The sequence below is a fragment of the Epinephelus lanceolatus genome, chromosome 18, assembly GCF_041903045.1.
Source record: "Epinephelus lanceolatus isolate andai-2023 chromosome 18, ASM4190304v1, whole genome shotgun sequence".
Taxonomy (NCBI): Eukaryota; Metazoa; Chordata; class Actinopteri; order Perciformes; family Serranidae; genus Epinephelus; species Epinephelus lanceolatus.
Genome location: NC_135751.1, coordinates 12,663,053 through 12,677,411, shown reverse-complemented (window position 1 = coordinate 12,677,411; position 14,359 = coordinate 12,663,053). Strand labels below are relative to the sequence as shown.

General features: G+C 41.5%; 1 protein-coding gene across 1 annotated transcript; it reads left to right on the top strand.

Annotated features, from left to right (window-relative positions):
* Window positions 1-4,137: 4,137 nt before the first annotated feature.
* On the top strand, window positions 4,138-10,365 carry LOC117268739 (amine sulfotransferase-like). Its single transcript, XM_033645384.2, has 6 exons — window positions 4,138-4,376; window positions 4,489-4,694; window positions 5,705-5,831; window positions 9,471-9,565; window positions 9,772-9,940; window positions 10,020-10,365. The coding sequence occupies exons 1-6, from the start codon at window positions 4,235-4,237 to the stop codon at window positions 10,127-10,129; spliced, it is 849 nt and encodes a 282-aa protein (XP_033501275.1). The 5' UTR covers window positions 4,138-4,234; the 3' UTR covers window positions 10,130-10,365.
* The last annotated feature ends 3,994 nt before the right edge of the window (window positions 10,366-14,359 follow it).

Here is a 14,359-nt window from a genome sequence, read left to right as displayed (position 1 = left end):
TAGTTCTTGACGCACCAGAGGTTGACTATGCATTCACACTTGTGCAACATTAAACAGACAGCAGGTATGATTCCAAAGAATTATATCACAAAGTAAGCAAAGCAAAACCAAACACACAATTCTAACAAACTATATACAACTTTGGTGTGTGTGTGTGTGTGTGTGTGTGTGTGTGTGTGAGAGAGAGAGAGAGAGAGAGAGAGAGAGAGAGAGAAAGACAAAGGCAGGTGTGGTGATCAAAGGGCCGTTTGGCCTACAAAATAAATGGCTGATAACAGAGAACTATAAGATGGCTGGATCAAAGCTGCCTTCAGATCAGGGGAGGTGTTTGTCTGACCGTGCGGTCAGGATAGAGACAAAGGAAAAGAAGCGGGAACTTTGAGATGCCTGTTTGGGTGTAGCTCTGTTGAAAGCCTATTTGTTGATGAGTCTGCATCAATGTGACGTGTGTTGCAAACGGTCTGGATTAGTGCAGAGATTGTTTAGTTGTGTGCAAGAATCTGTTTGTGAACAGTATTTGCAAACTAAACACTTAGCTTTGGCAAAGCCAACTAATCAATGACCTGACTGGAAACAATCACAACAATAACTCAATGACAGCATTAAATCACATACAACAAGTTAAACAGTCTTGCTTAGCCTGTAAAGCTGTGATAAAGCTATGCCCAGTTGTTACATTACCAATCCTTGAGTGGATGGACAAAAGAGTCACTTGGTGGTGTGCTGCTTTGTTAGCCGGTGGAAGAAGGCTGGAAAGAGCTGTGGTTCCAGATGCAGTCTTTGCTGTGTGCTTTGTTCCAAAGGTGAAACTCTGAGGAAGCTGATCACTCAGGGTCTTTGCAGAGTTAGACGCTGGGTGCTAACTCACTTGGTTTTCCTTGTTGCTAGAAAGCTAGTTGCATACCTTGTGCTTGCAAATCTAACTTCTCTGGTTCAGGTTTGCCTCAGCCTTGAGTGTGTGCAAGTCGTGGTCCAGGAAAAAGAGTCTGTGAGCAATTGCCCTCCCTTTTAGTGGTTTGGGGCAATGGAGCAAGGGTCTGAGCATCTGGGCAGTGTCAGGCCCAGCAGGAAAGAGGTGTGGCTGGCTTGGCAGCTACCGAGTAAGAGAGCATCAGGGCTGGTCCAGGCCCAGCTGGAAAGAGGTGGCTCTGAGAGATTGCAGGACTTATCTTAGAGTTTCTTACAGTGAGATCACGGAGGGGCATGTCACTGTAACAGTGCTGTTCAATCAAGTTTGACGACTGGTCTCACTGGGAGGTGTGAGGTGACCCCCCATGGAGATGAGTGTCAAATAGCTGTCTTTGTTTGAAGAGCAAAGAGCATGCAGAAAGGAAAAGCCTTCACATGTCCAGTTTAGATTTTAACAAATGACAAATCCTCTGTGGTCCTGTGAATCCCAACAGTGACAACGTGTGTGTCAGCTTCATTGAGTGTACCAAGTGCAGCACGATGCTGGTATATGACAGCAAAAAGACGGGGACCTCGACACTTAAGAGGCACATGACAAAGGCTTGCCATGGAAAGAAAGACGAGAGTCAGCCTTCAATGTCCATGTTCGTATCCTTAAAAAAAATGTTGTGTTTAAACCGGGCTCATAATTACAGTTAAAGGGACGGGCAGGGCAGGATTCGGACAGAACATGCATGGGCTCAGGTGGGTATGGGCTGGAATTTTTGGGCCTGATCTCAGCTCTAATTCATGGCATTGAGCCGCACAGTCAATTATCAAAGCTCAACGATTCTCTTAAACCTTAACAGCTTATGGTAAGCAACTGCATATAACTGGTGGCAGGTGGTTGTGGGTTGTTTGGTAGATTCTCATTTAGCTGCATCTTATTATTTCTCATGTCAGTGCCATTATTGATTAATTTGCCATTGATTATTATTATTGCCTCCAGGTCTCCAATGCCCATCCATTAGTAAATAAATGTTTAAAAAGTAGAGATTCACTTCCTAATCAAACATTTTCGATGCATGTCATTCTGCTAACCAGCCGTGTTGGCCAGCTCTTAGGCTACTTGTGGTCTAGTTAGCTCTCACTGACATCAACCATTACTGGCATAGCATGTAATGCATACATAGCATCATGCCTAGTAGCCATAGCTGGCCAAATCATTCAGGCATCATCAATCATTGCAGGTCAAACTATTTCATAGTATACATGGCATCCTGAATCATAGCTTAGCAGGCATGCATGCTTACTCTCTATCTCTGGCTGTCAGTGTTTGGGGCTGTCAGTCGGGTCATCAGCTTTTGTACAGCTGATCTACAATTAACCAATAGCACAGCGACACACCTTCTCCGTCAGCCTATCATCTCACTGCTCCTTATTTTAAATATAGTTCTTTTTCAGCCCGCAGTCCTTTCATGCTGCTGCCGTGTACCCTCCACCTCCAGATCACCTCGTCTCCTTGGATGCAGCCTCATTTCGCTTCATCATTCATCTACCAAGTCATCAGCCACCACCACCACCACCAGTGTCTAGACTCCATGGGTCGGATTTATCTTGCAGCCGCTCAGATGTCACGATCTCAAATAATCTCCCTGTGGTGTCTAAGCGCCAAAGACTTTGTTAAAATCTTCTCTGCACAATCATCTGTTAATCTGTGCACCTAGAGTACAGGCCAAAAGTTTGGACACACCTTCTCATTCAATGCGTTTTCTTTATTTTCATGACTATTTACATTGTAGATTCTCACTGAAGGCATCAAAACTATGAATGAACACATGTGGAGTTATGTACTTAACAAAAAAAGGTGAAATAACTGAAAACATGTTTTATATTCTAGTTTCTTCAAAATAGCCACCCTTTGCTCTGATTACTGCTTTGCACACTCTTGGCATTCTCTCCATGAGCTTCAAGAGGTAGTCACCTGAAATGGTTTTCCAACAGTCTTGAAGGAGTTCCCAGAGGTGTTTAGCACTTGTTGGCCCCTTTGGTTGGAACCAAAGATCTCAAATTTGGACTCATCAGACCAAAGCACAGATTTCCACTGGTCTAATGTCCATTCCTTGTGTTTATTGGCCCAAACAAATCTCTTCTGCTTGTTGCCTCTCCTTAGCAGTGGTTTCCTAGCAGCTATTTGACCATGAAGGCCTGATTCGCGCAGTCTCCTCTTAACAGTTGTTCTAGAGATGGGTCTGCTGCTAGAACTCTGTGTGGCATTCATCTGGTCTCTGATCTGAGCTGCTGTTAACTTGCGATATCTGAGGCTGGTGACTCGGATGAACTTGGTCTTCCTTTCCTGGGTCGGTCCTCATGTGTGCCAGTTTCGTTGTAGCGCTTGATGGTTTTTGCGACTCCACTTGGGGACACATTTAAAGTTTTTGCAATTTTCCGGACTGACTGACCTTCATTTCTTAAAGTAATGATGGCCACTCGTTTTTCTTTAGTTAGCTGATTGGTTCTTGCCATAATATGAATTTTAACAGTTGTCCAACAGGGCTGTCGGCTGTGTATTAACCTGACTTCTGCACAACACAACTGATGGTCCCAACCCCATTGATAAAGCAAGAAATTCCACTAATTAACCCTGATAAGGCACACCTGTGAAGTGGAAACCATTTCAGGTGACTACCTCTTGAAGCTCATGGAGAGAATGCCAAGAGTGTGCAAAGCAGTAATCAGAGCAAAGGGTGGCTATTTTGAAGAAACTAGAATATAAAACATGTTTTCAGTTATTTCACCTTTTTTTGTTAAGTACATAACTCCACGTGTGTTCATTCATAGTTTTGATGCCTTCAGTGAGAATCTACAATGTAAATAGTCATGAAAATAAAGAAAACGCATTGAATGAGAAGGTGTGTCCAAACTTTTGGCCTGTACTGTATATTTCGCATTAAATTTTATCTTTATTCCTTACTCCTGTCGCTCCTGATTGAAATGCACAAATCTGTAGATGTAACCACTTAAAATGTGAATAATTTTAAGTTTTACAAAAAAGGTTTTGCAACTATAAATGAAACATGCTCAATAATTTCACAGATTAATAGACAGACTCAAGGGTTTTTAAACATAAAAACATCAGCACCTTGTTGTATTTCCAAGTTACTGTTGGTGGAAGTCTGTAGCCAGCTGGCAGTGTTTCAGATATAGGCCTGCATATAAAAGAGCCAACAGTCAATAACATATTAAACAAATCAAAGTCCAGAGTGCAGCTACTGTACCTGTGAGCTGAGAGGTTTTTTCTGCTCTCTAACATTTCCCTCTTTGTTCTGTGTGATTCAGAAGAAATATGGAACAGATCGACGACTATCTCTGCAGGTATAAAAACTACAACTTTGTCGTTGACTTCACAACTCCAGAGTACATTGACTCTCTCCAGAGCTTTGAAATTCGAGATAGTGACGTATTCCTCGTCACTTATCCGAAGTCAGGTGAGTGAGACAAACTCTTCATCACATTATTTGCTTTAACTGTTTTGTTAATTGCTTGGAACAGATTTACTGATCAGGTATGATGTCTCCTGCCTCCCTCCCAACTCCACAGGTACTATATGGACTCAACAGATCATCATCTCCATCTGTGAGCTAGATGGGGGTCTGAAAAAATATCCAAACAACTTGGAGCAAATGCCATGGCTGGAGCATAAGGAGGGTCAAAATGATTACCCTCTGCGACCTTCTCCACGGCTCTTTTCCTCTCACCTCACCCCACCTCTCATGCCTCTGGGGCTAAAGGACAAGAAGGCAAAGGTCAGTATTTTATGGAAGTCCAAAACAGCTAACACTGTGTTCATGTTCATATTACTCCATATATACTCTGTATATTACTCTGCACTTCACTGCTATTTGCACTTCTGGTTAGATGTTTAACTCAGTCAATTGATGCTGCACAAAACACTCTCAGTGGGCCAGGGTACTCACTTTGACTGACAAACTCCTTTAGCCAGTTAGCGTGACAAGACACAGGGGAACATCCTCCTCTACACCCAGGGAGCTTTTGCCAAATCCAGTCGCAAGAACAGTGAAAATGTATTTTCCTTTGAGAAACTGTGAGCGCATACTCTCGTTCTTATTTAACTGTTGTTATTGACTCTACTGTATGTCTGCACTAATTGCTGATTGCAATCACTGATTGCTGTGTTTACTCCACTAACATTAGAGTTAGCGCTTAGTGCTTCTGCAAGCTGCGGCCTGCATTTTACACCATCAGCTACAACGTAGTCCCTGATAGGCTGCTTACATTTTCAACTATGGTGCAGATCCCTAATTGGCCCTGATTGGATTTTAATTTCTGAGAAGTGTTTGGGGTGAAACTGAGTCCAGATTGACACAGAGTCATCGGGATGGTCTTACCAGGCTACGTAAAGTGTCTGTGTATGTGTACGTGTTTAATGTGGGCGAGTGATCAAATTTTATTTTTGATTATGATTTTGGTTTTCAACAATTATGAATACAAGATAACAAGATAAAAATGATTATTATGCTGGCTCTGTTTCACAATAATGCTTTTGGTGTGTCGTGTGGAACAGAATCCAGCACACCCCTTTTTAAAATAAATATAGAATTATAAAACATCTGACTTCCTGAGTAAAAAAAGTGACTCAAATTCAAAGTTTATGACTCAGCAATTGTTTCTTTTCCAGCAGGAATGGGCTTCTATATTTAGTATGTGCCTCAGCTAAAACTCAAGGTGTGGTGTGAGCGAGGAGAGAACGATTTGGTTTCAACTCTGGGATGACTGATGTTTGTTTTTATGTCAGATTATCTACGTGATGCGGAATCCAAAGGACAACATTGTCTCCTATTATCACTTCAGTTTAAACTCTTCCTTCCTGGAGACTCCCAAGAGCTTTGAGGACTTCCTTGAGCAGTATCTGGCAGGCAACGGTAAAGTACCTGATAATCATCTGATCATCAACAGCTGACAGAAAGATCAGGAGGACTTTTAATGTTATGTTTAAAAAGTCTGTGTTGACAATACCTGCAGATACAGAGTGCTTGATTATAAACATTTTAATCAATAATTTAATATTGTCAACAGTTGAAAATCCATCATTGTAGTAGTGTAATGTACACTCAGCTCTTTTCTGTTGCATTCAAGCCAGTAGATTTTGCAGTAGAAAAATTACTGTGAGCACATGTGTTTACAAGTGATGAATTACTATTTATTAATGTAACGTTGTATGTTGTGTTTTTTCTCAGCAATATATTATACACTGCTAAAAAGACTTAAGGGAACACTTAAACCACACATCAGATCTTGATAAACAAATTATTCAAGTTGAAAAACCTCCCTGATGTACATTGTGTAATTTGTTGCCCACAAAAAAGTCTGGCATAAAGTCTGACAATCACTCTGAAGATTTCATCATGGTACCTAACAGCTGTCAGGGTACTGCTGGCTATGACATGGAGGTCTGTGTGACCCTCCAAGGACATGCCTCCCCAGACCATCACTGACCCACCTCCAAACCGATTGTGCTGGATGATGTAATAGGCAGCATAACGTTCGCCATGGCACATATGCTCAGTGTGAACCTGCTCTCATCTGTCATGAGAAAGGGCGCCAGTGGCAGACCTGCCAATTCTGGTGTTCTCTGGCAAAAGCCAAACAAGCTGCATGGTGCTGGGCTGTGAGCACAGGTCCCACTAGAGGATGTCGGGCCCTCATGTCACCCTCATGGAGTCTGTTTTTGACAGTGTGGTCAGAAACATGCACACCAGTAGCCTGCTGGAAGTCATTTTGTAGGGCTCTGGCAGTGCTCCTCCTGTTCCTCCTGGCAGAAAGGAGCAGATACTGGTCCTTCTTCTGGGTTGATGCCCTGTACAGCTCTCCTCTTGTAACGGCCAGTCTCCTGGTATCTCTTCCATGCTCTTGGGACTGTGCTGGGAGACACGGCAAACCTTTTTGCGACCACACGTATGGATGTGCCATCCTGGAGAAACTGGACTACCTGTGCAACCTGATTGGGCTGCAGGTACCGCCTCATGCTACCAGTAGTGACAAGGACACTAGCAGAACACAAAACTAGAAACGAATCAGTCAGGAAGGATACGGAGACTTGCCTTTTGCCTCTCCATTGCACCTGTTGTCACTCTGATTTGCACCAAAGCAGGTGAAACTGATTCACAATCACTTGTGCTTCCTGAAAGGACACATTGATATCCCTTAGGTTTAACTGACTTGGTGTTAGACTGTGACTATTAAGTGTTCCCTTAATTTTTTTTAACAGTATACTTTGACTTTCTATTTTGTGTGATATACTACGCTGTCACTTTTTAAGTGCCTTGCCTCCCAGCAAGAAGGAGGATTTTCTACACTCTACAAAGACCTTTAAATATTTTTTATGACCAACTATACCAGGGGTTCCCAACCTTTTTCCTTAAGTAACCTCTCTTCTATCGTTGTATAAACTGATGACCATAGTTATGACTATAACATGAGATTTTTATGATACTGTAACATTTTATGACGCTTACTGTATTATAGGACACTGTACTATGACTTTTTTATGACATCTTTTACTGTTGTTGTCAGTGTTGGGCACTAGCGTCAGTACAAGAAGCAACGTTACTAATTTACTGCATTTCTCAGTAGCGTCGTGGTCACGTCACTACTTTCAGAGTCAAATAGCTTTTCAGTAGCGAAGTTAATAAATTGGCTGAGTAGTGCAGTAGTGTCCACAAAAGTTACAAGCTCTTTTTTCCCAGGAAAAGCTCTGAAGTGCAGCAGACTTTTTTTCTGCAGAGGTCTGGATGAAAGTAAGGATAATAAAACTGAGAATAAGTAATGTGACTGATGCCTGCATCACACTGAGGCGTGTAGATGAGGGAAGCACCTCTGCATGACATCACATACTAATCCTTAAGTTTATTCTGCTTGCTGCTTCGCTATTTTGCCTCTGATTGGCTACACTACACTTCTTGACGGGTCTCTCGTGTTTTGCCCATGGACTGTGTATCTTATTATATAATGACAAAAACTCTGTGTGTGTGTCTGTGTGTCTGTGTGTCTGTTCCACGTTTTTCTCCTCACTGATTTGGTCAATCCATGTGAAATTTGGCACAGTGGTAGCGGGTCATGGGAGGATGAGAATGAAGCAATATGACATCAATTGGCCAAAGGGGGGTGCTATAGCAACCGATTGAAATTGCAAACTTTGAATGGGCATATCTCATGCCCCGTATGTCGTAGAGACATGAAACTTTGCACAGAGATGCCTCTCCTCATGAGGAACAAATTTGCCTCAAGAACCCATAACTTCCGGTTATGTAGATTTTCCGCCATTTTGAATTTTTTTGAAAAACACTTAAAATCGATCTCTTCCTAGGAAGTTTGACCGATCTGCATGAAACTCAGTGAACATAATCTAGGGACCAATATCTAAAGTTCCCTCTTTGCAAAAGTTGGAAAACTTACTAAAACTGAGCTTCTATAAGGCAATGAATATTGCGGAGGGCGTGGCTCATCACATAAAGGTGTATAACATCTCAAGGGTTTCACCGATCATCACGCAACTTTGTAGGCGTATGACCACACATAATCTGAGGGGACCCCTCCATTATTGACCCCATCAACAAAATGGGGGCGCTAGAGAGCTAATTTCTTATCTAGCCCTAACCGCCATATTGATTTTTACTAAACTTGGTAGATATGTAGAACAGGACGCCTCAAGGTGAATGGAGAAATTTAACTCTAATTGGCAACTGGGTGGCGCTATAACAACAGAAAAATGCTTAAAAATGGCTAAAATGCGACCGATCGCTGTGGCTCCCCCTGTGGCTGAATGTTTTTTTTTCTCTAATTTTTGGTGTGACTAAGTCATGGTATGGTATGCTGTACATAATCATGGAAACTGTCAGTGTGTCATTCTGTCAGTCAGTCAGTCATTCTACCAGTGCGCCCCACTTTTAAGTCAATACAACATATAAACACTATCTGCCTTTCTACGTGCTACCCCAACTACTAATGTACAGTTTTAGCCCAGTAACTATCCCACTATTGGCAATGGTACTACTGTACTTTCAATAAAGCAGTCATATTATCAAATTCACAAAAACTCTGTCTTAATACATTGCTCTTCTTAATGGGTTCAGTTGACTATTTAATCTGCAATTTCCTATGACCTGTATCCCAAACACACACCATGTGAAACTGTACGTGGGCAACTGTGCACTCAATGGGTATGGACTAGTATATATATATATATATATATATATATATATATGTATATACTAGTCCACTATATAATATATATATATAGTGGATTTGCAGTGGACACTATAGATACTAACATTTCTCTGGGGATTGCTTCAATGTAGTGAAACTTCATTTTGATATAGAGTGACTGGTAGATTAGCTCATTACATTTTTCAAGTAGCTTGCCCAAAACTGGTTGTTTTTTCACCATTATTTGTACTGTATGATTAGTACATGCTGCTGCTGTGATATGAACACTTCCCCTCTGAGATAAATTATCTTTCTGTCAATCCATCCATCCATCCATCAATCCATCCATCATATAGTCCTTGCATCGTCCTGGTTTGACCACATCAGGGTGTGGCATTCAATGAGAGACCAGTACAACATTCTCTTCCTGACCTATGAGGACATGATTTTGGTAAGATGTGGTTTCAGTGTGGTTGTTCAGCATTTTCATTTAGCTTGGACTAAAAGATGGTGTGGGGAAGGGATGCATTTCAAATTCATTTAATACTATTAATTAAAAAGAGCCATGTTAATTTGAAAAAATAACCCTTTTAAAAAGAATGCATTCTTTGTCAGTGTTTTAACTTGTTGTCTGTTGGGCCTCTGTTTCCCTTTTAGGACCTGAAGGCAGCAGTGACTAAGATCTGCACTTTCTTGGGGAAAAACCTGAGTGAAGCAGCCATTGAGGAAGTTGTAGAAAAAGCTACGTTTAACAACATGAAGAAAAACTCTAAAGCCAACTATGAGTTTGTACAAGATAAGGTGCAGAAAGACTTCATGCGCAAAGGTAACGTAACATAACTGCAGCTCATGTGCAGAAACATTTAAACAGATATCAAGCTCAATTTGTTTTTCTTTTACTACAGGTAAGATTGGCGACTGGAAGAACACCTTTACTGCCGCTCAGAGTCAAAGAGTTGATCAGGTTCTTCAGGAGAGACTCGGTGATATGTCTCTGAAGTTCATCTGGGAATAAGCAGAGCAGCCACACAAACCTCAAGATGTTTACATCTGTTTAAGCCTGAGATCCCCAAAATTCATTGACACTGTGTGTCTTATGCTTACAATATCTGCAGGAGCTAAATATAACTGTTGATATGCATCACAATAAGGCTTTATAACCCATGTTTGGAGTTCTGTACCAGCAAAACATGAACACACATGAGCAGAAATCACTAATAAACACAGCTGGCCAATTTGTTGTCTTTATTGAAGTCAACAGGAGTTAAATTGTGTTTCTTTATGTATGGTGAAGGCTTGCTTTTGTCACTGGAACCAATGTTACACTTCAATTCTCTTTGCCTAGAATGAGAGAATGTTCGAGAATGTTTTGGGGGTTTTTTTTATCAGTAAACAAAACAGGGTTAATATGGAGTTATCAGATAACGGCTGTGTTCCAGATTGGATGGGAATCAGGGATTTATACTGATAACTGAGTAAACCTGCTTCTTGGAACAGAGCCCTGAAATTAGGAATAATAATTTAAGAGATGCAGGACTTAAAAATACATTTAATTCTGAAGATATTAAAGGTCCAGTGTGTAGAATTTAGGGAGATACAGTACAGGCCAAAAGTTTGGACACACCTTCTCATTCAATGCGTTTTCTTTATTTTCATGACTATTTACATTGTAGATTCTCACTGAAGGCATCAAAACTATGAATGAACACACGTGGAGTTATGTACTTAACAAAAAAAGGTGAAATAACTGAAAACATGTTTTATATTCTAGTTTTTTCAAAATAGCCACCCTTTGCTCTGATTACTGCTTTGCACACTCTTGGCATTCTCTCCATGAGCTTCAAGAGGTAGTCACCTGAAATGGTTTCCACTTCACAGGTGTGCCTTATCAGGGTTAATTAGTGGAATTTCTTGCTTTATCAATGGGGTTGGGACCATCAGTTGTGTTGTGCAGAAGTCAGGTTAATACACAGCCGACAGCCCTATTGGACAACTGTTAAAATTCATATTATGGCAAGAACCAATCAGCTAACTAAAGAAAAACGAGTGGCCATCATTACTTTAAGAAATGAAGGTCAGTCAGTCCGGAAAATTGCAAAAACTTTAAATGTGTCCCCAAGTGGAGTCGCAAAAACCATCAAGCGCTACAACGAAACTGGCACACATGAGGACCGACCCAGGAAAGGAAGACCAAGAGTCACCTCTGCTTCTGAGGATAAGTTCATCCGAGTCACCAGCCTCAGAAATCGCAAGTTAACAGCAGCTCAGATCAGAGACCAGATGAATGCCACACAGAGTTCTAACAGCAGACCCATCTCTAGAACAACTGTTAAGAGGAGACTGCGCGAATCAGGCCTTCATGGTCAAATAGCTGCTAGGAAACCACTGCTAAGGAGAGGCAACAAGCAGAAGAGATTTGTTTGGGCCAATAAACACAAGGAATGGACATTAGACCAGTGGAAATCTGTGCTTTGGTCTGATGAGTCCAAATTTGAGATCTTTGGTTCCAACCACCGTGTCTTTGTGAGACGCAGAAAAGGTGAACGGATGGATTCCACATGCCTGGTTCCCACTGTGAAGCATGGAGGAGGAGGTGTGATGCTGTGGGGGTGTTTTGCTGGTGACACTGTTGGGGATTTATTCAAAATTGAAGGCACACTGAACCAGCATGGCTACCACAGCATCCTGCAGCGACATGCCATCCCATCCGGTTTGCGTTTAGTTGGACGATCATTTATTTTTCAACAGGGCAATGACCCCAAACACACCTCCAGGCTGTGTAAGGGCTATTTGACCAAGAAGGAGAGTGATGGAGTGCTGCGGCAGATGACCTGGCCTCCACAGTCACCGGACCTGAACCCAATCGAGATGGTTTGGGGTGAGCTGGACCGCAGAGGGAAGGCAAAGGGGCCAACAAGTGCTAAACACCTCTGGGAACTCCTTCAAGACTGTTGGAAAACCATTTCAGGTGACTACCTCTTGAAGCTCATCGAGAGAATGCCAAGAGTGTGCAAAGCAGTAATCAGAGCAAAGGGTGGCTATTTTGAAGAAACTAGAATATAAAACATGTTTTCAGTTATTTCACCTTTTTTTGTTAAGTACATAACTCCACATGTGTTCATTCATAGTTTTGATGCCTTCAGTGAGAATCTACAATGTAAATAGTCATGAAAATAAAGAAAACGCATTGAATGAGAAGGTGTGTCCAAACTTTTGGCCTGTACTGTATATTTAGCAGAAATGGAGTATAATAACTATGTTTTCTTCAGTGTAATCACCTCAGAATAACAATTGTGTTTTCGTAACTTTCGAATGAGCCATTTATATCTACAAGGGAGCAGGCCCTCATCTACGAAGATCGCCATGTTGCCGGTCATTTTTCTACAGTAGCCCAGAATGGACACACCACCAATTTGAAAAGCTAGCGGTTAGCAGGCCCTCCACGAGGAGCAGCTTCAGAAAAACAGATTTTCTAATGTAAAACTGCTTTATTCAGTTTTTAGCAGTTAAATTTCAAGGGGCCAGTTTGTTAGTAGAGAAAGAGACCTCTGTAGATAATTCAACTCCTGGTGAAAAACGCCTGAACATCTGGATCTTAAGTAATCAGAGAAAAATGGCCGGCACATGTTAGCAGGTGCTAGGCATACAACATGTGCCTGACATGCCAAAAAGTGTTGGAGAAACACTGATTTGTAACATGAAACTACATTATTCAGTGTTTTTACTGGTTTAAATCATTGCGTCAGTTTGTTTTTGAGAGGAGGAGACCTCTGTAGATAATAAAAATCACACATAAGAAAAGTCAAAATCCACAAGTGGGATATTTACCTGTGTATTTTATGTCAGAGAGCAAAACATGAAAATCTGTCAAGCTTGTGGTCAGCACAGACCTTATTTCAGGCATCAAACCAAAAACATTAAAAAAAACCCATCAACTTTGAGATGCGTGAACCAGGTGTGTTGAATGCTAACTCATTTCTGGCTTTTAGGACTCATTCCTGCACTCTGTGGTGCATCACCTTAAATGTTGCTGCTGCCAGAACTTTTGGGTTGGCGTTGTCTCCTTTCCTTTCGTAAAGGATGTTCCAGTGTATCCTATGATAAAGGAGGAAATAAAGGAAGCATTGTAGCTCCTTTCCTTTGTATTTGGAGGATTCAAAGAGCTCTAATTATGGCTGATGCTTAGATACTTTTAGGTCATTTCACTCAGTTGGGCACCTCCCTTAGCATTATTCAACCACAGCCTGTGGCTCCAAAAGCGCAAGATCGCAGCGCCCATATCCAGGATATTTTGGCTTCATTTTTGTACACTGGGATTGTGTTCAGATGGTCCTCTTCACCAATTTGACACAAAGGGGACAGCAGAGACAAGGTTTCAAAGTAATAACAATAATATTAATTAAATATATGAACTAAACTAGACGTAAAAAACAATATTTGTTGGCAACCATTAAAACTTATGTGACAGTCCTGGTTGAAGCCAAAACCTGAACATACAAAAAAAATGTTTCTGTGTAAGTCAAGAACTATCAGTCAGGGGGCAGGGTTGCTGTCTACCAAGACCCACCTGCCAAGTCAATGCAAAAAAGGGGAGTGAGGTTACACACACACACACACACACACACACACACACACACACACACAAAACTAAAGATAAGGTGTGAGGTGAAAAAACACTCAACCGTGCAATAGGAGTGGATGCATGGGGAGCTAGGCCCCGGCTTGGACAGGCCCCAACCCTCAGGGTTCAGCCTAAAAGCAAAGACAAAAAACACATTAACATGGGCAGGTGGGAGATAGCACTGTTTCCTCTACTGTTAATATAACCTTGTACAAACTAAAGGTAGATACATTTAAAAAAGAATAACCCTTGGGCAAAACAGCAGTAACACCGCAAGAAAACAAGAAAAACACAATTAACCAAAAACCCTTTAATGTAAATTAAAGGAGAGTTTCTGGAGCATTAAAGGAGAGTGTCATGAGTTTTACTTTAATAGTCATGAAAAGGATTATATCAGCTCTCACTTAAGGCAGGAACAGGATTTCACCTCTACATTTTACAAGCCACATGCAGGACACCAAAACATACAGATCAAAGACACAAAGAAAACAGCTTGAATGTACATTCCAACATAACCCACCACAGGAATGAGGAGCAGTGTCTACACCTCCTAGAACAAACCCCACCAGCCAACATCACATACACATGCTACCCACAGGGCCACCTACCTTAAAAGAAAGGCTT